Genomic DNA, 23,840 nt, shown 5'->3' with positions numbered 1-23,840 from the left:
ACAGAGGCTATTGGAGTAAAGATGGCTACAAAGAAACTGTGCTTGACTCTGTTCTTGTTTGTCTAGAATTTTTTTTTTAAAGCTTTCTCAGGCTTTATGTGGAAATTCTTGCCAAATGTTTGGGTGCCTTTTGTGGCATAAAGTTTATGTCCCTCCTGGTCCCATAGCCATCCTGTCTCAAAGAAACAAACAAAGGCTTATATTAACTATAAACTGTTTGACCTGTTAGCTCAGGCTTATTATTAACTAGCTCTTACAACTTAAATTAATCCATAATTCTTGGCTATGTTTAGCATGTGATTTGGTACCTTTTCTCAGTAAGGCATTCTCATCTTGCTTCCTCTGCGTCTGGCTGGTGACTGACTCTCTGCCTTTCCCCGTTCCAGAATTCTTCTGGTCTGGTTGTCCTATGTATAGTTCCTGTCTGGCTTCTGGCCAGAGTTTTATTAAACCAGTATGAGAGACAAATCTTTCTAGTGTACAAGAGCATTATTCCACAGCAGAGAACCTCTGTTAGGTCACTCAGAAGGAGCTCAAGCATCAGAGTGTTTTATCATCAAATATTTTAACACATAGTCCTAAGAGATGAGAATTATTTAAAAAAATAAATATTAATTTTACATATTTAGTCATTTCCCTAATATACATTGCTCATGCCAATCAGATAAAGATATTTTATTTTATAATTAGAACTCAAATAAAATAACATGTGATTGGTGTTTTTGGTTGGCTGATTCCCTGCAATTGTACTGCATTTCACCTTTTTCATTGTTAGCCTAGAAGTGTCCTGTTATAGTTTCTGGTAGTTTGGATTTAGCTGACGGAATGTCCAGTGCTATTGTGTCCTCTGTCCTTTGTATAACTCATAAATTGGTACCCATTAGAGGCTTATCTGATTCAGGGTCAGTATTTCAAGGTGGGTAGTGGGACCTGAGGTCTGTAACATCTGCTTGCCTGGTTTAATGGAGCTTCCTCAGGCTGTCTGTGATGGCCTTTGGTAGCATGGACTGGCCCTTTTCTCTAGGAGGGTGCAGGGTGTGCTGTCTGAGTAGTAGAACGTTAGCTGCTTTCTCTCTTTAGGGTCTATGTACATGCACCCTACTGTTCATTCACGTAAGGAGGGAAGAGTCCTGCTTCTCTGTAGCTGTGGGGAGGGTGCACAGAACTGAAGAAAGGACTTTTATTAGACAGATCACCTAGGGGAAGGGGCTGTTAATACATTCCATAGCCTTTTCTTCAGTGGCCATAATCTGCTTTTGTTTCTACTTTATGTTTTATTGGTGGATTTACTTATTTGACAATATTTCATGAGCCAAGAATGCTGAAGATCTGTAATTTCTATTCTTCAAAGATTGTAGACATCACTTTTTTTTCTAATTAAAAAGATATTTATGTATATTGGTGTTTTGCCTGCATGTGTATCTGTATGAGGGTGCTGCGCACCTCGGAACTGGAGTTACAGACAGCTGTGAGCTGCGTGTGGGTCCTGGGAATTGAACCCAGCCAGGTCCTCTGGTAGAGCAGCCAGTGCTCTTAACCACTGAGCCGTCTCTCCAGCCCCCAGAGTTTTCCTTTTAATATTAACAGACCTATTGTTTGTTCTACTACTACTTGCTCGCGTGTCTGGGGATATGGTCTTGCCACACATGCAGCTCAGGCTGGCCTTGATTACTGATCCTTCTGTCTCTGAATCCTGACCTGGGATTATAAGTATGTGCCATCATGCCTGGTTAAATTCATTCTTAATGGCATTATTATTGACCTTCAGTAACTAAATCTAAATCACCATCAGACATGATGATATTCTTTGTGTTTTGTTCACATTCCTGTTAAAAGTTGAAGCTTGCTTCATGTTGTCTGTACTTTAAAATATATATTAGACTTTTCATGTGCTGGTTAAGAGTCATGTGCTCTAGCTTTCTAAAAGAACTGCTTAATTTAGCCAGACATGGTGGCTCACACTTCTAATTCCAGGAAGGAGAGGTAGGCCGTCCTGGTCTATATGACAGACTAGCCAGGGCTGTATACACAAGAAAACAAAGACAGGATTATCATAAAACTCATTATTATTAGAATAAATGAGCATAACTAGAGTTTTTTTTAATTGCTTGCTATTGCCACTGTATAAAATAGATCCAGATAGGGAACTATGTAATTCATATTGGATTCCAGTATTTGAACCTAAAGTACTTTGCTACAGTACACTCTTGTGGTTTGAGCTTATATTGTGAGAATGCCATTCTTTTAAATGGATAGAGGCTTTTGACATTGTCAGACCATGAAAGCATTGCAGCGTGGAGTGATGTCAGCACCACTCACTTTTCTTATGCAGCCTTGTAGAAAGCCCCCTTTCAGCTACAGAAATGAAGGCTTCATATTATAGAGTTAATAAACATTTTATCCATTTCCTTTATCAATTAAACTAAACCAAAAAATGTAAGAAGAAATTTGATTTTATAATATTAAACACTTGTTATCACAGGTTAAAGTTATGTTAACAAGCTTCAGAAATTTATAATTTTTTCTAAAGTTTCAGATAATGGCTAAAACAACAATAAATGTTTTGCTTTCTTTACTTGACCTATAAACAGAAGCCAATTTTTTGTTGGCGTTAAATGTGTGTGTATCATTCCCATTATGATTTAAAATGTTCTTCTAATGCAGGTTTTGTTTTTTAATTTGAAAATGAACTTTTGAGTACCTTCAAAAAAACTGAAATTCTCTGAACAGAACCCCTTCCGTTAGACTTTGAATTTTTGAATTCCACTTCATTTTAAGAATTGTTTCACCTGGAAAAGTTTTTGAAAAGCTGCTCATTCTAGATTTTGAATTTTTTAGAGATTGAGCTCAGCAGCTTTCTGCTCATGCGTACTTCTCAGGACAACAGAGCATAAGTTCTGAGCTGAGGTCTGTTGCCATCGCTTCCAAAATTCAGTGTGTAGAATTTGGTGTGGATAAAAAGCTTTTCATTTTATAGTAATGTGTGCGTATTTAATTTTTAGTGAACACTAAATTATTTATTTACTCATTTATTGCTGGCCATGGTGGCGTTTGTCTTTAATCCTAGCACTTGGGAGGAAGAGGCAGGAGAATTCTTGTGAGTTCAAGCTTAGCTAGGCAACATATTGAGGCCCTGTTTCAATTTTTTTTTCTTTCCCTCCTTCCCTCCCTCCCTCTCTCCTTTGTTATAGTTTCCCTATGTAGCCTAGGTTGGCTTGAAACTCACATGTATCCCAGGTTGGCCTTGAACTCAGTATCTTCCTGTTCATGCTTTCTAGGCTGTGTAACTATAGGCATGTGGCATCATTTGGCTTTTGGTGTTTTTTGTTGTTGTTGATGTTTATTTTTAAAAACTGGATTATGTTCAATCTGTGAAAGCTATATCCTCCTCTGATATATTTATAATGACAATGTATGTAGTGTGGTTTTCTTTTATAATGGTCTGATTTGGTGCTTTTAGATGCTTGAATATTTTTTTTAATAATCAGACTTTTTTGTAAATTGATGACTGGACCTTTCTCCCCACAGAGTTACAGTGAATGGTTACGTGGCTTTGAAAAGAAGGCAAAGGCAAGTGTGGCTGGGACTTCGGATGCAGAGACGGTCAAGGTCAGTTCAGGAGATAAACACACTGTGAGGTGGAACAGTCAGACCTTGTTCTCAGTAATGTTGGGGTAATAAAAGGACATATTATTAGTTGGGTAGTGAAAAAAATGTGGTTCCTTCAGTTTTAAAACCAAATGTTTAATTGCTATTATTTCTTTTTAGTTTAATTTTTGTAAGTAAAGATCAGCTGAGATACGTAGCCGCTCTCACTGGCTTCTGAAGCACCCCAGATAACTTCAGCCTCACTCAGAAACTGGCTTCCTTCTTACCCTTGACCACAGAGAGTGCAGGCCTGTGATTGTTCTGAGTCTTAGGCAGCAGGAGTAAAATCTCCTTATTCCTGTGTGGCATAAGCATTGTAGTGTTTATTTATGGGCCTCCTTAGCTGTTCCCGTGAGTATAAAGAGTGCATCCTTGCTGCAAATGTCACAAATGGACATCAGCGCATTGCTGCTTGGGAAGGTTGAAATGTGATATTCCGTCATAAGTCATTTCTGCCCGGTTATTATGTTGTCAGATACTGAACAGTTTCACTGTTGTTGTTGCAGGTTTTGGAGCACAGACTGAAAGAAGCTGATGAGATGCACACACTGCTGCAGCTAGAGTGTGACAAGTACAAGGCCGTCCTTGCAGAAACGGTAGGAAACGACTTGAATTACATTTTGATTATATGTTTAAGTCATTGATGTATTTCTCCTGGCCTATGTGATTTTATTTTGACACTAGAATATGAATTTTTTAGACTAATTCTGCCTTTGTCTACAGGAAGGCATCTTACAGAAACTGCAACGAAGTGTGGAACAAGAAGAAAGTAAATGGAAGGTTAAAGCTGACGAGTCAAGGAGGACGATTAAGCAGGTATTTAAGGATGAGCTTAGAGCAGCTGTGCCGAGCAGTGGGGTCCCTACTAGTGTCCTCTGGGAGCTGTGATATATCAGCTGCGCCTTACACCATGGTGGGGTAGGGATCATGTGAAGTAGCCCTGGCTGGGGTAGCAGCACAGTGCCTTGAAAGTGATGGTACCACATACGACAACAAAGTCAAGAAGCCCGGGTTCAGAATTCATCTTCAAATATTGCTCTATCCATGTTGTATTTAAGAAAAAACTAAGTCATTCTTCTGTTCGTGTTTTGTTTTTTTCTTGGTAGTCTTATTTTTTCTGCTATATTTACGGGTGTAGTGAAGAAACAAATGCATGAGGTACCTTGTGTGTGCAAGCTGCAAGCAGGCTGTAGGTTGTTCTCTGTAGCTTTGGAGGCTGTGCTGGAGCTAGCCTGGTCTACAGAGTGAATTCCAGGAGGCTCCAGAACTACAGAAAAACCCTGTCTTGAGAAACTAAAACACACCTTTGGGGATTACATATAGTGATTAGCTATTAATGTTAACAAAATTAAGTGATTCTAGCTGGCTCTTAATACAGGATCATATAAATAGGTAGGTTCTGAGCATTATTGAAATGAAGTTATATGTGAGTGAGGCTCTTATTTTTAAGAATTTTTTGACAGTTCAGTATGGGGTACATTTTGAAACCTCTAAGTGGGGTTGGCGAAAGGTTCTCAGGTAAAAGCAGCTGCCAAACCTGACAACCTGCTTCCATCCTCAGGACCCCACATGGAAGGAGAGAACTGATTCCTGCAAGTTGTCCTCTGACCTCAGTGCACAGTGCCTTTTATTTGCCCCTCCCCCAAATAAAATAAGTAAAAATTTAAAAAGCAAAACTAAAAAAACCCTGTAAGCTACCCTGTGATCTAGGATAGAATTGTGGCCCAAACATTTGTAGATCATACCATGTCCCAGCTCAGAACATGGACACCCATGTGAAAGGAGGAGCCTGTGCAGTCCACTCTTCTGGTGAGAGTGGGGTGCCTCTGTCCCCAGTGGCTCTCTTACGCTGTCTCATGTTTCAGATGCAATCCTCCTTTACGTCCTCAGAGCAAGAGCTGGAGCGACTAAGAAGAGAAAACCAAGATATGGAAAATGTATGTTATTTGATAGTTATACTTGTAACCTGTGAGCCCATTTTTATCATTTTGGATTGCCCAACTATCTGTTTTAAGGCTACTTTTATATCTAATGATATAATTAGGTTTTTTTCTTTTGAATAGTTTGAGTTAATATAGTTTTAAATTCCTGAGTATCCTTACTTCCCATTATGGGAAAAACAACAGAAGGAAAATGTGATGACTTCCTTGTTTTGTGTGACAGCTGAGAAGAGAACGAGAACACTTGGAGATGGAGCTGGAGAAGGCAGAGGTTGAACGGTCAACTTATGTGACAGAAGTCAGAGAGGTACGTGTGGCAGAAGTTCTTTAAAATCGCCTTTCAATTCAAATTAAGTAGAGACAGAGTGTTTTATTTCCGTTTAAGTTGTGTGTAGAAGAGCTTCCAGGTAGCTACCAAGTATGGGTCATCATGGCGATCAATCTTAAACTTTAAACTTCATTGCAGCTGAAAGATCTGTTGACTGAGTTGCAGAGAAAGCTTGATGACTCATATTCTGAAGCAGTAAGACAGAATGAGGAGCTTAACTTGGTAAGCAGCTGGCCTTCCTCTGAGCGCCCAGTGGGCTCTGGAGACACGTGTGCTGGGGTGACTGCCCCACCAGACTCCTCCTGGCTAACACCTTTAGCTTGGCACTTCTGTTCAGATGGAGCCAGTCTTCCTCTTCCGATGCCTCTGAAGATGGGTCTTTTTTTCTTAGCTCCTAATAATGGCATGTTTGGCTTTCAACTATATTTCAAAGTTTCCTGCCTTTTCTGTTCTAATTTCTCAAACAGTGTGTTACTTTTTGGTGAATAAAGAAACAAAAGATTGGAGGAGTAGCAAGGATTATTTCTCGAACTGTCTCAGGTAACTTGGCTTCCTGAGTGTCTGACCTGTAGGAAGCGTGTGAAAGTTTACAGATATGTGTTCTTCATTCAAGGGAGTGACCCAATCTAAGCTTCCAACTAAGTCGTTTTAAAAGTAAATTTCAGAATTTTTTAAAGTAATTTATTTGTTCTTTTGAGACAGGGTCTATTTATTACGTAGACTGATCTCGGACTCACAGTAATCCTTCTGTCTCAGTCTTTTAGCTGGGATTACAGATATAAGCCAGTATTCATTATCAATATATTATCTAACACATAATAACCTAAAATGACTAACTGACTCCCTTCTTCCCTTCTTTTTCTTTCTTGTGGTTCTAGGAATCAAACCTAGGTCCTCATGCATAATAGTCAGGCATTCTATCTCTGAAGTATATCCTCAGTCCCTCCCCCATTTTTTATTTTGATAAAGGGTCTTGCTAAATTGTCTAAGGTAGCTGAGAGATTTTAATAGTTCGGGTCATCTCAGCCTCCCAAGAGTGGGGACTGTGCCACCAGGCCTAGCTGCAGCTAAATGTTTTAAGACATGATCCTGTTGTTAAAGTTTTAGGATTTGTACTGATTGTTGGCATGCTGAGCTGTTAGGGTGGAAACAGCTGTCTTGTTCTGTTTTATAGTTAATCATTGTATCTTTCTGTGATGTAAAATTTTGCATATTAATTTTTTAAAGTATCTGAGCATATTAGGAAGAATACAGTAAGTTTCTCTTTACTCTAGATTGTTTCATCTCGCTCTGCACATGTACAAGGAGACCCTCCCACCTCATTACTCTCATTCCTGCGCTCTTTGTCGCCGCAGTGATGTTTGTGTGTTTCTTTTTACTGTTGAAAGTTTTTAAGTTGACATGTAATACTGGGTTTCAGCATAGCATCTTCATATATACCTCTCACCTTTTTCTTCCTCCCTACCCTTCCCTGTCTTCCCTTGTTTCCTCTACCTGGTTGTTTGTTCCTAATTGGCGTTCTTGGCCACATAATCCAGGCTAGCCTTGAACTGGCAGCACTCTTCCTGCCTCCGCTTTCAGAGCATTGTGATTTACTGAGACTTACAGGTGTGCACCATGACACCCAGGATGCATTCCAGTGATTTATTAGAATTAGTTTCTAAGAGTTATATGAGAAGTAAATACAGAGTACTATGTATATGTGTATGTACGTGTATATGTGGGCGCACCCACACACCCACCCACTCCTATTTTTAAAATTTGTTTCATTTACCAGTCCCTTGTTTTAATTTAGACCCATTTCCATTGCAATATAAGACTAGTTTTGTGCATGTATTTGCTGTATATTACACCTGCCAGGCCTGTGTATGTCACTGTGGTAAGCTTATAAATGTGGTTTAAAAGGTTCTTTCTACTATTAGGAGACCATTTTAAGTGATTGTAATAGTTGCCTTATTTTAAAATAAAATGAATTTGCTTGGCCATATATACATTGTTGTATTCTTGTGCCAAAAGGTGACCTTCTCTGCCAAAGAGAACTGAGCTCTCAGTTAAGTAAGAAAAGCAAATAGCTTTAGGCATTCAAATTTGATTCCCCAAATATATTGTCCAAGTGGAAATTCCCCATTACATTTTAAATGTCAGTATTTTTGTTTGTTTGCTTGTTACTTACTTGTTACTCTTATTTAGTCTCCAAAGTTGTTTGGAAGTCATGCCTATGGCTTGGAGGCAAAATCAGTAGTTTTTTTTTCTTTCCATTTTTATGACAGGATTTCTGTGTAACCCTGGTTGTCCTAGAACTCACTCTGTAGACCAGGGTGGCCTCAAACTCAGAGATCTGTCTGCCTCTGCCTCCCAGATGCTGAAATTAAAGGTGTACATCACCATGCCTGGCATTAACTTTTGTGGCAATATGGATGATTTCCTTTCTATTGAATTGACACAGTTGTGAGAGAAGAGGTATTATACATGGATACTGGGTTTATATACAGCCTGTTTTGACAAGTTGGTTATTGAACATTCTATGTTAAGACTTAACCGTTTTAAAAAACAAATAGTTTATTTTATGTCTACAAGTGTTTTTCCTGCTTGTATGTCCATGCATTCCATGTACGTCTAGTGCCCACCAAGGCCAGAAGAGGGCATTCGACCCACTGGGCCTGGAGTTAGGAATGGCTGTGAGCTGCGGTGTGGGTGCTCAGAACTGGAAGAGCAGCCAGTGCTCTTGCCGACGAGCATCTCTGTAGCCCCTTGGCATTTCTTACTGGTGCAGTTTAGGCTAGAATGCTCATGGCTGTTTTCAAAGTTTCTTAAACTGTTTTGACATTATAAACAGTTGACTCTCTTAAAAGTATTTAGGCTTACTATTTTATGTGTATGGATATTTTGCCTGCATATTTGTCTTTGAACCACATGAATGTTTGGTACGTGTGGAGGCCAGAAGAGGCGTTGAATCCCCTAGAACTGGAGTTAAAGTCAGTACATGGGTGCTGAGCATCAACCCAAGGTCCTCTCTAAGAGTAGCATGTTCTCTTAAACACAGCTAACTCTCAGTACCCAACTGACTTTTGTATTTGGAGGTTTTCATCGGGACTATTGGCTCCCCAGTAATGACACAGAGACTTACTATTATTTATGAAAGCTCAGCTGTAGCTTAGGGTTGTTCCTAACTAGCTCTTAGAACTTAACCCATTTCTGTTTTTCTACATTTTGCTATGTGACTTGTGGCTGTTACCTCTCCTCCTGTACATTCTGCTTCCTCTGCATCTGGCTGGCAACTCCACCCTGCTTCTTCCCAGTGTCATCTATTCCCTGAAAAATCCTGCCTACCTATTGGCCATTCAGCTTCTTATTAAACCAATCTGAGTGACACATCTTTACAGTGTACAAAAAGATTATTTCACAACATTTCCCTCTTTTTGTCTAAATAAAAAGGAAAGATTTTAACTCTAACATAGTAAAACCATATACAGTAAGAATTATTATCAGGCTGGTGGCTATGGCTCATGCCTTTAATCCCAGTATTTGGGAGGCAGAGGCAGGTGGATCTCTGAGTTCGAGGTCAGCCTGGTATACAAAGCGAGTTCCAGGTCATACAGAGCTGTTACACTGAGAAACCCTGTCTTGAAAAACAACAACAACAAAGAAAACAAAACAAAAAAATGAATGAATAAATAAATAGAAAAGAAAGGTATTAACTTTAACAAATGAAACTATATACAATAAGAACAAGTAAGAATTACATTTACAATGTCCAGTCCATTTGTATCTGGCATTTTAGAAGAAAATATGCCATTATTTATTCTATCTTGATGAGTCCAAAACTCTGTCAAACTAAGAAAACTACACTATTACTACATAGACTCTTCAAATCCATGAGAGACTTGGGCAGTGCAAGCCACTTTCAAAACTAAGAAACAACAGAGACAGACACCTCCAGGTGACTAAGAACAGCTGGACAGTCACCTCAAGATTTCTCTGCAGTGCTGGGGAATCCATCTTGACCTATAGGCCTAGACTATCTGACAGACTTTTCTGTGAAGCAGGAATTTTGAAGGACTATCACACCTTGTTTTGCCAAAGTTCAGCAGCCACATTCCTGTGTGTCCTGCCGAATGTTTGGCAGACTTTTCTGTGAAGCAGGAGTTTTCAAGGACTGACCTGCCTTATCTTGGCAAAGCTCCAAAGTCTTTTTCCTTTGTATACTGATTTTACAGTTTGTATAGCATACTGTCAGCAGTCAGGACAAGTGCAGTTTCTTGCCCAAATGGTGAGCTTTGCCACATTGAAAGCAAACTCCATATGGAGTTTCTTTGATACCCACCATCTTCTCTGGAGTAAATTGGTGCTACCATGAGCAGACCTGTCTCATTGTTATGAAAAGCCCTATTTTAACCAAACATTTTAAATGCCATGTTTTGTCAGTCTTTGAAGTGTTTGAAGACCATCTATCTAAAATATATCTGTTTGACCTTGAAAACATACCTGACGTGACTGCAAGTTATAGATGGCTAACTACTAACTTGTGGTTCTTTATTATCCTAAATAGTTTACAATAGTAACTTTTAGTTACTAGAAATTTATATTACATTGTTAAATAAGCTGCATAGATACAATGCCTTAAACAAGACTAGAAATGTATTTGCAATCTGTTCTAACAAAAATAACTTTAAATTTGTATCAATATACCAAAATCTTTATCAATGTAAGATATTTGAGACTAGTGGGTGTTCAAAAGTAAGACTCAGCAATTCACCCTTTTATCCCATCATATCTATATCATATCTATATTTTATCCCCATCATATCTATATCATATCCCCCATCATATCTATAACATATCTGTATCTTATCCCCCACCATATCTGTTTCATATCTATATTTTGTCCCCCATCATATCTATATCATATTGCTATCATATCCCCATCATATCTTTATCATATCCTCCCTTTTGTAGTTGGAAATCATTTCTCTGTTGCGTTAGATCCACTAGACCGGTTTCTCTTCAGCCTGCCAGTTCCCACAGCCACTTAATGAAATAATCATTTGGAGGCTTGATATTATAATTGTTTGGTCAATGGCTCAGGCTTCTTACTGGCTAACTCTCTATATAAATAAACTAATTTCTAATTATCTATATATAGTCATGTTCCCCATGGCTTACCAGTAATGTTCTGGTGTCTTAGTCCTCTGGCCGCTGCTGGTGTCTCCCCAACTATGCCTTCTTTCTCCCTGTCTCTCTTCTTGGAATTCCTGCCTCACTGTATTCTGCCCTTCTATAGGCCAAAGCAGCTTCTTTGTTAATCAATATAATAAAACATTCACAGCATACGGAGGGACCTCTCACATCACTTCTTCTCTTGAGAAAGAGGTCCCTGAATTGCCGTTTTCAGCATTTTTTTTTAATCTGACCATGACCAATAATAATTTGAAACTAGTCCCACTAAACCATGACAAACATCCATAACCCACTGAATGACCAAAAACTACCTACCCCATCTTTTGGGAATATGGGCGTTGTATTCTCTAGACTATTTCCTGTTTTCTGGGGGTTCTGGAATATTTGGGGGACCCAGAGAAAACTAAGATAATGGTTATGTCTTAGCTAAAATAGTCTGTGAGGCTGGACCATCTCAGCCAGCAGTCTTGATGTTCTTCTGTATGCAGAACTCTGGGGAGCCTTCAACAGAGGCATTCTAAGAGTCTGGATCATCTTAGTCACCTGTTCTCATTGATGTCTGGCTCCCTTGATCTTGAAAACATACTTGACATGAATTTTCAAGGGTAACGTATGTATGTACATTAACACAAGTATGGACTGTGCAGTGTGCAGAAGAGTAAAGGTGATTTTTCTATGTCTGAGTAGGTAGAGTACATGTCACCTGTCTTTCAGTTTAAGCTTTATTTCTCTTAGTCTGTAGCTAGTATTTTCAGACGGTCTTCCCCAATCAAATCTGATCTTTATCAACCTTGAATGAATCTACACTCTTTTTGTTTTCTGTAGAAACAAAGGTTTAGCCTCTTCTCCAATGTAAATATTTTTTGAATTCCATTTTAAATAAAGACATTTTAAAAATATATAGGTTGCTTTAGTTTAGTAGTTTTTATATTCCAGTGTCTCTCGGCTGCTCTTGTTTACTCATTAGCAGTCAAAAAATTTAAAGTCAGTACAACACCATACAGGATCCAGACTCTCTGTCTCTGTGTGTGTGTTTCATCTTTATGTGGCTTATCCTTTTTATATTTTATCTTTTTCTTAAAAGCCTTTATCTTATTATATATAAATTCTTTTTACTTTGACTGTCTATACCCATTTACTTTTCTTTCTTAAGCCTATGCACATTTTAAATACACTGTAACCTGTTTAGAGGTTTTATTCCCCCCGTCTTAGCCTGCTTTTATCTGTAACCTTTTCTGTTTGTACGAGCAAAATCTTAAACCACTGTGCAGCTTAGCTCTTGGTACGGTGCCCATAGGCAGTGATTGGGAGATGCAGTGGCTAAGGGACATGTCTCTGTACCATGGCCCAAATGAGAGATTGAGGAACTAGGAAGCTGCATTTGGCTCTGTTTTTGTGTGTTAGAACCTTTTTAGGTTTCATGTGAAAATACATGCCTTTATGTTGGATGCTATTTCTAGTGGGACTTTTTTGTAGCGACCTAGGGACCATCAGCTCCCTGTATGGTACAGAGACTTACTATTAACTAGGAAAGCTTGGCCTATAGTTCAGGCTTGTTTCTAGCTAGCCTTCGTAACTTAAGTTAGCCAATTTCTACTAATCTACGTCCTGTCGTGTGGCTTGTGTCTTACCTCTCTTGCTGCATGTCCTGCTTCCTGTGCATCTGGCTGGTGACTCCACCCTGCTTTTCCCAGCATCCTCTGTGCCCTGGAAATTCTACCTAGCTGCTGGCCATTCAGCTCTGTAGTAAACCACTCTGAGGGACACATCTTCACATTGTACAGAAAGGTTATTTCACAACAGAATTTTCAAAGAACTTTAGATTAAAGGAGTGTTTTAAAGCCAATTGAAAATTTCCTATTGTCCTTTTAGTTTGGAATAACTTCAATAAGTATGATCAGTAACTCTCTTGAAAGGCACTTTCCTAGCCTCTGGTTCTGGTTTGGGGTGGATGGTTTCTACACTAAACTCCAGCTCACTCTGTAGCTTCTCTTAGGTTATGCTCTGCAGATGGGACCTGTGCTGCCAGTTCTTCTGGGCTCTTGTCGGCTACTAGCTAATCCACTTGGCGGAAAGGCTGTTAAGAGCTCATTCTGTATTCATGCTTCCTAAGCAAATAGTATGCAATTAAGTTAATTATTCTGTTCCTGTGTTTCTACAGTTGAAGACACAACTAAATGAAACACGCGCAAAACTTCAGAATGAACAAAGTGAGAGAAAGAAGGTGGCTGATGATTTGCATAAGGTAAGACACTGCTTGGCCAGGAAACTGTCCCCGCCTGTGCTGTGCACACCTCCTGAGCAGACACTGGAAAACTGCTCTTGTCCTTAGAGGTGTGGGCTTCTGGTGCGTGGGGAAAAAAACTTTCACATACTTCCCCATTTGCTGTTAAAGTTTTTACTTTTTGTTTCTTTAGTTTTGAAAAATTCCTTAAAATTACTATTTGATGTGTATAACTGTTTTGTTGACATGTGTGTCTGCTTATCACATGGATACTTGGTACCTCTGGAGACCAGAAGAGTGCCTTGGACCCCTGTAACTGGATTACACATGACTGTGAGCTACATGTCGGTGCTGCAAACTGGACTCAGGTCCTCTGAAGAGCAGCCCCTGCTCCTAGCTGTTGAGCCACCTCTCCAGCCCTCCAAAGTTCTAAAATAAGATTTGCCATTGTCTTTTACAAAGTACATTTGTTTGCTTATGAAGAAGAATGTGTACACATCTGTAGTTTCAGAAGTTTGTTCCTTTCATTCAGTTCTTTGTGCCAGCATTTGCTTCTTTTCCTTCCGTTTTCTCCTGAGACAGGGCCTCAATATGTAGCGGGGGCTGGCCTTGATCTCAGGGACTGCTGAATTGCAGGTGTGTGCCACCATGTCGAACACAAATGCTTTTCTTATTCTCATACTCAAATTGAGGATTTTTGGGTTGTTTCTTGCTCTTCATTTGGTTCCAGGTGTTTTGTCACTCTGACGTGTGTGGTTGTCCTCACATGTAAGCTTTAAAACAAAGATGGCTGAGAACTATGCTGGGTTTTATGGGAGATTGTATATATATCAGAAAATTTGCCTGTGTCACTTTCTTGGAATTGCAGAATCAAGTATTTGCACAACTTAAATTTTGATACCTGCACCAATTACTGGGAACTGCTAAACATTTAAATATTAATATGTTAACAGATCTTTTAAAAGTTTCTTATTTAAGTATCATGCCATATCATTTCATAAGAATACGAAAAAGTTTTTGTTTTTCAAACTTAATGCTTATTGTTATTAATACAGAAGACTAAGAATTGAGAAATACTTGAAATATTTCAGATTATTTAAATGCAGATGAAATGTTAACTGGGAATTCAGGAAGTTTGTGTTAAAGTGCAAACTCTGTTTTGTTTTGCTCTGAGATAGGGTCTACTATGTAGCCTTGGTTGGTCTGTAACTCTCTGTAGACCAGCTGCCCTCCAGCTGCCTCCGGAGCCAGGATTAAAGGTGTGTGCCACCATGCCCAGAGAAAGTATAAACTCTTAATTTAATTTAGTCTGTTAAATTTTAAGTTTTGGCCTATGAATCAAAATATAAAAGATAGAATTTGAGCCTTGCAATGCAGTTTCTCAGACAGAACTTTGAGGATACTAAAGCAGGTGCTTAAAGATGTAGATAGGTCATAGTATGTGTGACGATGGAGTGATGAGGTCAGGTGGCACTGATAACGTCATTGGTTTGGAATGCACATACAGAAAATGGTGGAAAACCTAAAGTATGGTGGAGACCATTCACGGGACATTTTCTGCTAGTTTTATGTTCAAAGAAGAATTCAGACTAGGAGTCAACAAACTCAGTTTAGGATTAACGGTCTTCATGTGATATTTGATATTTTTACGTGTTTCATTTGGAAGCGAAAACTAGAAACGTTAGAGACACAGAACTCCAGGTGTGGTGGCGCATGGACATGACCCAGCTACTTGGGCAGCAGGGCTAGAACTTCCTTTCCTTAGTTCAGCATGAACCTTGTCTGAGCTATCAGGCTATCTCAGAATTAATTAAAACATAAAACTTATTCTTAAATGTGAGCTATAGAAAGCAGATAGTGAGTTGGATTTGGCAGACTTGTAATCTAGACTAAACCTAAATATCAGTGTTTTGATTTCTTTATACAGTTCCTGTATTTGAATTATTGAAAGTGTGAATATATGTTTCTTTAGCTTGTTGGAGATGTAGCTATTTTCGTTTTTGTGACAGAAGTTTTACATTGCACACTGCGAGGAGCTTTGATTTTGTACAATACACATTGGGTTCTTTGTTCTGTGTGTTCTGATGTCTATGTTCCCTGTTGGTTTGTTTCAGGCTCAGCAGTCACTGAACTTTATCCACTCGAAAATCTCACTGAAAGCTGCAGGAGACAATGCTGTGATTGGGAACAGTGCTGTCTCCCCAGAAGTGGTGCGTATTTCCTGTAGCTCCAGCTTTCTAGGCCAGTTGCCCTGTGGACGTTTTGAAGAACAGACATGTGCAAGACCAGTCTTCGGCTCCAAGCTGTGCTTCCATGTTTTGGCAGGGACAGACTCAGGGATCAGATGTTTCTTATTAACACCCTATGTGGCCCAGGGGAAACATTCTAGTTGCTCTGCTTCAATAAAAGAAAATGGCAGTTTTACCTGTCCTGGGGTTATCGGAGGGAACAACCAAGTACCATGGGAATACCTTGAAGGAGAGGGTAGCTTTGGCACCCAGTCAGAGCCCGGTGTGTGATGTTTGTGGTTAGAGCTGTTGGAGGCATGCTCTCTTTTGTGGACAGGTGGCTTTTCTTTTTTATTTCTTTTTTTAACATAATTTTTTTTTCTGAAAAGAAAAAGTACATTATTTCCAGTATGCACAGACTAGACTTTTCCTCTGTGGTCAGTATTTTAAGCAGCATAGTCTCTTCTGTGCCAGCTAGTTTGTACCACTAATCAACAAAGCATTTTTCTGTTCAATTTTTACTGTTGCTAATTTTTTAAATAAATGTTCAGATTTTCCATATTTATATTTTTTAAAATATCATCTCTTGTTTTTTGGTTGCACATTCTTGTTCTTTGTGTTTGAGGATTTTTAGAATTATTACCCCTTCCACTTTGTTTTCAGGAGGCTCCTGAGAAAGAGACAATGTCTGTGAGTCTCAATCAGACTGTGATTCAGTTACAGCAGCTGCTTCAGGAAGTCAATCAACAGCTCACGAAGGAGAAGTGATCCTGGCTGCGGGTATGGACACTAAATCCTGCTGCTTCTTTATGAGCACCATAGTGGGGGAGAAGTACGTCTAAATGCACCCTCCATCAGATCAGTTTTCCTTCCCTGTAGAGAAGATCTCTTTCCACCCTGTCAGTGTCCAGCTTCAGCTGTGACCTTTCTTGTTGGTTTCTCTCATGCACGTATTTTGAAGTCTTTTGGTCTAGAGGAAAAACATCTTAGTGTGGTTACTCAGTCTTCTGTCGAGCAGCTTCTCTGTGACTTGGCTACCTGCCTTGGCTGCTCGTCTGTTGTCGTGATGTCTTCAATTGCCTATTAGTGGATTCTGATCCTAGGTCAGGGCAAGTATCTCTGTGATATTTCCCTCCCTTTATGACTTGTGGTGCTTTTGGCTTTGTTTTCTTAATGCTGGACTGAAAATGAAGCCGTCCTCACTTTGAAACATGAAATGTGTATCCAGCGTTTGTTGTCTACCTAAAGATAGGAGCGTCAGGGTTCCATGATTGCTGTAGATGGAAGGTGGTTTGGCATGTTTGGTTTTGTTTGTTTCTTGTTTTGTGGTGACTTGCTCAGGTAGTGTTAGGCTAGGTCCCCACTGATCTGGAATTACATTAGCACCACTACACCAAGTTGGTGTTTTGTTTGAGTTTACTTTTGTAGATAATCCAAGAAATTTACTTTTTTATACTTGAAGTGAGAGTTTTGCTTTGGGAGAAATAATAAATTCATCATTAGATCATGGTATGCACTCTTGTTGCTTACATAGCTGTAGAAGCTCAGCTTTAGCAGCGTTTGAAAAGGCTTTGTATTCCTGCTGGTGGTAGAGGAGGCTTTGTTAACTATGTTTGATTTCTTTAAATGATTTAAATCATACTGCCTAGGGAAGAGCATTTGAATATACACAGAATATTCCGGATAGTCTTCTTTTGGGACTGTTTGCTCCAAAATAATGGTGATACCCTGTCCATATAAAGGGGCAACTCAAGCTGCCATTCAGAACCCATGCCATAGGCCCCGGGGTGGGTTAGGTGCATGAAAGAGTCGACAGACTTATCTTGTGATGTTGCAGACATGCACCGTCACACTTTATATTCAGGATACTTATCCTTTAGCCTACCTAAGCTTAGAAACCCTAGCCTCCCCTCAGAAGACTGAGCACACTAAACCATCCCAGTGCTCACTCCAGACAGTGTAAGCTCCTTTTCCATTTTCTCAAGTCTTATTTTTGGCACTTTGCTTTTCCAAATGGCGGACAGCTTTGCTTTTTGTTTCTAGAGAGCGTCTTGCATTTCACCTCTTCTTCCTGTGTTTCAGCCTTGCTGCTTTGATTCTGCATGACCGCATTCCTTTCTTTAATCTTGTTTCTCCTGCAGAGCATCAGTTGAAGTCTTTTGTTTGCTTGTTTAAATAAAACTTTTGTTTTTTCACTTTTTCGAGACAGGGTTTTTCTGTATAACTCTGACTGTTCTGGAACTCACTGTGTGTAGCAGGCTAGCCTCGAATTTAACAGAGGTTTGCCTGTCTTTGCCTCCTGAGGGTTGGGATTAAAGGTGTGCACCATCATCACCTTGAAATTTTAAGTTTCTATTTCACTTATTAACAAAAATTCCTTATAAGTCATTTTTCTCATTCTGTTTTTTCTTTCCTTGCTATAATTTCTTTATCTACTCTAGAATAACTTCTATCTAAAACTACTTTGCCAACATCATTCATAATTTGCTGAAGCTTTTCTTTGCATATAGTGAGTGGTATAGATATTGGAAATATGGGCAAAAGATGCAAGTATGCAGATATGGTGCTATGAATGGGCTTTAAAAAAAAAGTCCTGAGATTGGCTACAACTTCCTGACTCCAGCCTGTGTTTGTGCTTATGTTGTGGTTTATGCGTTCAGTCTGTTTAGTACTGGTGCCCTAGGTTTGCATTGTTCTGACCAACAGTAATAAAATGACTTTTCAGGGTTGTTCTCTCTTTAAGATACCCCTAAAAGTCTTCTGAATCCTGAGACTCCTCATTTGGATTACCATCAGTGTGCACTGCTCTGGTGCCCTGAGAGCGCCAGGGTGGATCTCACGAAACATGCATGGGGGTCTTTCCTCCCTTTGTTCTAAATGGATTGCTTTCTTATCTTTTACAGAGTGAAGTCTTTGGGAAATTACTCCTTAGAAGTTAACAGAAGGCGTTGTATTATATTTTGCCAAATTAAAGCCTTATTTATGTTTCACCCTTTCTACTTTGTCAGACACTGAACAGTTTTGTCTTTTCTAACCCTTGTTAGACTACTGACTTAAAGAGAAAACACTTTAAAAAGCCAACTCTGTAGACACCTCCAGAGTTTAGTTTTATAATAAAACTGTTTGAATAATTAGACCTTTACATTCCTAAATATAAAATAAATGTCATCGTTTACCTTATTTTGCTCAATTGTTCAGAAGATCAAAGTGGTGTAGACAACATGAAATTCAACGTTTTAATACTGATGTTGTCCACTGCTTTATTCAACAGGGAAGTAACTGCCTCTGACATCAGCTCAAGGAAACACTTTTGTTGCTAATGTACTCAGCAAATAAAGGGACACTTATTATTCAGACGCGACCCACTCTGATTCTCATTGAGTTTAACAGTGTCATTAGCACTTGGCATCATTTAGAATGCAGTTTCTAATTGCAGCCACCAAACAAAACAAGTCCTGTCTAGACCTTTGTGTCCTCTGTGGGACAGGGCTGTATCAGGTATCATGGCGTGGGTGAAGACAAGGAAGGTGCAGCATGCAGGTCCCACCCACATGGGGGAGGCTCTGCTTTATTTTACCATCACTGCTATGTTTTAGAGCAACATCTGAGAAATTTTCCTGTCCAAAGACTGTCATATTGTCATGCATTCTCTTTGCTGTTGGAAGGTGTGTGTGTGTGTGTGTGTGTGTGTGTGTGTGTGTGTGTGTGAGAGAGAGAGAGAGAGAGAGAGAGAGAGAGAGAGAGAGAGAGAGAGAGACAGACAGACAGACAGACAGACAGACCGACAGAGAGCGAGGGGTGTGGGGGGGCACTGTTTTTTTTCAGATGGCAATAACAATTGACAAGTATCTTGTACCATTGAGCATTAAAGTACTTTTTAGTATTATTGGTGTTTCTTTTTTTTTAAGTTGCTTTTTTTGTGTATGAATGATTTGCTTGCATGTACATATGTGTAACACATGCGTCTAGTACCTATGGAGGGCAGAAGATATTGAGTCTGCTAGAATTGGAGATAAAAGATTTGTGAGCTGCCATGTGGGTGCTGGAAATCAAGGTCTCCTGGAAGAGCAGAGGTTCTCTTAACCACTAAGGTATCCTTCCAGCCCTTATTACTGTTTTCTTGGACAAAGCAGTCATGCTTCTACCACACAGAGCTTTTGCACTTCGTGTTCTTTCTGTTTAGAGCTGTTTTATTTTGAAGTAGGTCTAGTGGTGTACGCCTATCTTAGCTAGGGTTTCTATGCTGTGGAGAGACACTGTGGCCATGACAGCTCTTATAAAGGAAAGCATCTAATTGGGGTGGCTGCAGTTTCAGAGGTTTCGTCCATTATCTTCCTAGTGAGAAGCATGGTGGCATGTAGGCAGACATGGGACTGGAGAAGGAGTTGAGAGTCCTACATCTTAATCTGCCGGCAACAGGAAATGAACTGTGTTTTGGGAATAGCTTCAGCATGTGTGAGACCCATAGTGACACAGTTCCTCCAACAAGGCCAAACCTTCTAATAATGCCACTCCCTAAGAGCCAGGCATCCAAAACATGTGTCTGTGGGGGCCCTACCAATTCAAACAACTACAACATTTCAGACTTCAGTTGGTAAGTAGAGGCAAGAGGATCATGAGTTAGAAGCTAGCCTAGGCTAGAAAGTAAGACCCAATCACAAAGCAACAATGGCCTCTTTTGTTTTAAATGTCAGCTCAACCCCCTATTACCTGCTTCCTCCATCAATGTTGTAAGCACACATTCATGCATCTTTTGCCTCTGAAGTGGTGGGATGTTCACAATAATGCTCATCCCATTTTGGGGCATGAGTAATTTTTAATGATTTCTTATATAAAATCATATTATAAAATTTGTCCCTGGAGTATCTGTCAGTCTGGTCAGCTTCTGGAGTAACATAGGGAAAGGTAACCATGTTCCCATTCAGTGATGGCTCAGTCGGGCAGTTGTAGCTCTGTGCTCTCAGTCTTTGGCCTTAGGTTCAATATTCCTAGAGCCGCAGTCGGACAGGCAGTGAAAGGCCTTGCTAGTCCCAGTCCTCATCTTTCCACTGTGTTTGGGAGCAGACTTGTCGATACTCCAAAAGAGAATGACGAGGTGTGGAAGGGATGGGTGGGAATGCCCATGAAGCGGCCCATTTCCCTTGGTGTGAGAAAGCGCATCAGTTTCTAGAAGTCAGTGACACTATGTAAATACTAGGCTTCAGCTCTCTTGAGCTTTCACAAATGAGGGAGCTACCGTACTGCCCACAGAATTGCAGCTATGACCAGTGCTAGGAGGATTTCCCTAGATGCTATAGGTTATAGATAGGAAATATAGCTCGCTTGCTCCCTAGGTCTGTGTGTTGAAGACTTGTCCCCAGCTGGTGGCGCTAGTGATAGGTGATTGTATCATAAAGGTTCTCGCCTCCAGCAGGTGATATATCATAAAGGTTCTAGCCTCCAGCAGGTGATTGTATCATAAAGGTTCTAGCCTCCAGCAGGTGATATATCATAAAGGTTCTAGCCTCCAGCAGGTGATATATCATAAAGGTTCTAGCCTCCAGCAGGTGATTGTATCGTAAAGGTTCTAGCCTTTGGCTTGGTATTCCCCAGCCAATGAAGTCAGCCAATAATAAACTGAAATCATTGTCCAAAATAAATCTTGCTTTAAATGGTTTTTGTCATGTCCAGCAATGGAAGGTGATTGTTGTGTAGGAGAGGAACAGAGACCACCTGGAGAAGGCTGCCCGTAGCACCCTCCTGTAAGAGATTCCATTATCTGGCTCCTTCCAGAAGACAAGAGAATGGAGGAAGGAAAGACCAGATAGTCTTTCTTACCAGAGCTGGGCTGCCAAGGGGGACTGGTCAGGGTTTGCGTAAAACACAGGGAAGCTGCACAGGGCAAGGTGGAGACTGATTGGCTAAGAATTAAGTTTAGGTGATGACAGACTGGTTGGCAGGTGTTTCTCATTTCACTCAGGTTTTGCTCTTTCTGCTTCCCTGGAATAATTTCATGTTCATTGGTAGAGTTCTATTATCTAGCAATATGCTCCAATTTATTGTGTACTAAGTAGCTTAAAAGCACTTACTTGGAGTGCATGTTTTATTCCTCACCAGGTTATATTGAGGTAGGCGAGGGATAGTCTTCCGTCATCCTCTTCCTTGTAGATGTGAAAACCTGGGTTTGGCTTCTCAGGAGAGCCAGTCCTGAGCCTAAGCCATTTGGCCTGTGTCCAGCATGTGAACATATACATATCTACATACACATCTCTGTAATGATGTGCGTGTAATTGTAGCTAAAGAAAATTTAAGATTGTGCAGGAAAGGTCAATTTAAAAGAAGATGTTTGTTCCTGGTGCCACTGTGCCTTCCTCGTCTTCTCCTGCCTACCTCAGTGGTTCTCTCAAGTGTGGCACCCCATGACCCTTGAAGGTCAAAACCAATTTAATAAGACACCACCTGCCCTTTTCACTGTGAGACTTGTGCTACTCCAAGGAAACAGTGTCTTCCAGACATGACCGGACTGATGCACATGGAGACTCAGAGACTGGCAGTGGCATGTGCCAGTTCTCGCCAGATGGAGTCGCAGCACTGCTGGGGGGAGGTGAACACGGCTCCCACCCCTAACCAAGAAGCAATCTGCACTTGATACCCACTGGCAAAGGAAAAACTACCTTTCTCCAGTGGAGTCTCACTGAGTATATAAACTACACTTCAGGGAAGGTTTCATGCCCAGGAGCGGCATCATAAAATGAGCTCAGTGGTGTTCTTAGTTTGCTTTGTTTGGGTGTTTTTTTGTCTTACTGATCTTTATCTTGTATATTTTGGTTTCTGTGTTTTTTTTTTTTTTTTTTTTTTTTTTTAAGAGAGGGTATGGAGTTGGATGGGTGGAGAGACGGGAGGATTTGGAAGAAATCAAGGGAATGGAAAAGCATGATCAGCTATGTTATATGAAAAAAGATTTTTAATAATTTTTTGGTTTTAATTTTAGTACATTAAATATTGATACAAAATAGATTCTTAAATCTGAGGGAATTTTTAGACCAAAAAATTGGAGAGCCACTGTGTCTGCATACTGTTTCTTTCCTGTAGTTTTTCTGATGGCATCTGGCAAATTATTCATACTTTGAAAAGTGTATCTTGTTTTGTATTTTATAATTTTTATTTTGCTCTTTGACAACTTTTGTGTAAAGTTTGTTTAAAATAAATTAATTTTAAGCTGTTTTTCTCTGAACTACTTTGTTACAAATTTTTCTATGTAAGGATTTGTTGTCTTTGAATGCAGTAAAACGGAACTTGACACCTACAGGAAATAAGAGGCAAAGCATCTTCCTCTCGTATCAGTTATTAGCATGTTTACTTAACTTAAAAAACAAGCCTGTACCGGAACTATCTTGTGTTAACATGTAATTCCATATTGTCATGTGCCCAGAGAACTGCACATACCCTCACAATAGGCTTTGTATGCTTTGAACACGTGTGTAGGTCTTTGTGCCTTTGTAGTTTAGCAGCAGATTTAAAGCTGTCTGCCCAGGTGCACACGCTCAGTTCTGGGTCTGTCAGGCGGTTTGCACGCTGGTTAGTTTGCATTCCACAGGAAGTAAACAGAAGCTTGCTTGTTCTGTGACTTCACAGATTGATCGAGATTGCTTTTGCCAGCAACATGGGAGTGCACTGAGAGACCTTATGGCTTGTTTAACAGCGGTCTGTGTGGTACCTGCATATCGTTGGATCCATCTTGCTGTATCCCTACACTGTAGCACCACAGCTAAGAAAATGAACGAAACCTTTAACTACAAAACGTTTCTGTGTCTCTGCTTCCTTGTTCCCAGCAGCTCATGTGCCTCTGTCACTGGGATTACTTTGAACTTTCTCAAATTTATATAAATGGAGTCATATAGCAGGTACAGCTTTTGTCTGGTTCCTTTGACTCACAGTAATAAACACAGTTCTATATTCCTGAGTGTACTGTACTATGTATACTGTATATTATAATCGGCTGGCCCACTCTGGGAATGAATGTTTGAATATATTCTTGTTTGCATTCTGTTGCTGTGGTAAACACTGTGACCAAACCCAGCTTACACGACTTAGTCCCAGGCCATTGCTGAGGGAATTGAGGGTGTGGAGTGAGTCTGGAGCAGAGGCAGGCGTCGCGGAGGAACACTGCTTACCCGATCAGGCTCGTGGCTCAGTTACTTTTTCACACCTAGAGTCACTTGCCCCGAGGTGGCCCTGGCCACAGGGGACTGGGCCCTTCTACATCAGGTAACAGACAAGAGACATGACACAGACTTGCTTCCAGGACAATCTGA

At 40.1% G+C, this 23,840-nt stretch overlaps 1 protein-coding gene across 23 annotated transcripts in view; it reads left to right on the top strand.

Annotated features, from left to right (window-relative positions):
• Ktn1 (kinectin 1) overlaps positions 1-23,488 on the top strand; it is a 100,527-nt gene extending 77,039 nt beyond the window's left edge. For 4 of the 23 annotated variants that reach the window (XM_048430047.3, XM_048430040.3, XM_048430045.3 and 1 more), the window contains 10 exons: positions 3,529-3,609; positions 4,155-4,244; positions 4,372-4,464; positions 5,514-5,585; positions 5,812-5,895; positions 6,055-6,138; positions 13,256-13,339; positions 15,433-15,528; positions 16,210-16,326; positions 18,450-18,900. In XM_048430047.3, the coding sequence (XP_048286004.3) occupies positions 3,529-3,609; positions 4,155-4,244; positions 4,372-4,464; positions 5,514-5,585; positions 5,812-5,895; positions 6,055-6,138; positions 13,256-13,339; positions 15,433-15,528; positions 16,210-16,314 (789 nt within the window). In that variant the 3' untranslated portion in view covers positions 16,315-16,326; positions 18,450-18,900. Of the gene's footprint in view, positions 1-3,528; positions 3,610-4,154; positions 4,245-4,371; positions 4,465-5,513; positions 5,586-5,811; positions 5,896-6,054; positions 6,139-13,255; positions 13,340-14,496; positions 14,578-15,432; positions 15,529-16,209; positions 16,327-18,449; positions 18,901-23,160 lie in introns of those variants that run through there. The other 19 variants (XM_048430051.3, XM_048430046.3, XM_048430050.3 and 16 more) reach the window with 9 other exon arrangements.
• Positions 23,489-23,840: the final 352 nt, after the last annotated feature.

This window comes from Myodes glareolus, chromosome 12 (assembly GCF_982192425.1).
Source record: "Myodes glareolus chromosome 12, mMyoGla1.1, whole genome shotgun sequence".
Taxonomy (NCBI): domain Eukaryota; kingdom Metazoa; phylum Chordata; class Mammalia; order Rodentia; family Cricetidae; genus Myodes; species Myodes glareolus.
The sequence above is the reverse complement of the archived record's forward strand: the minus strand, read 5'-3'. Positions and strand labels throughout refer to the sequence as shown.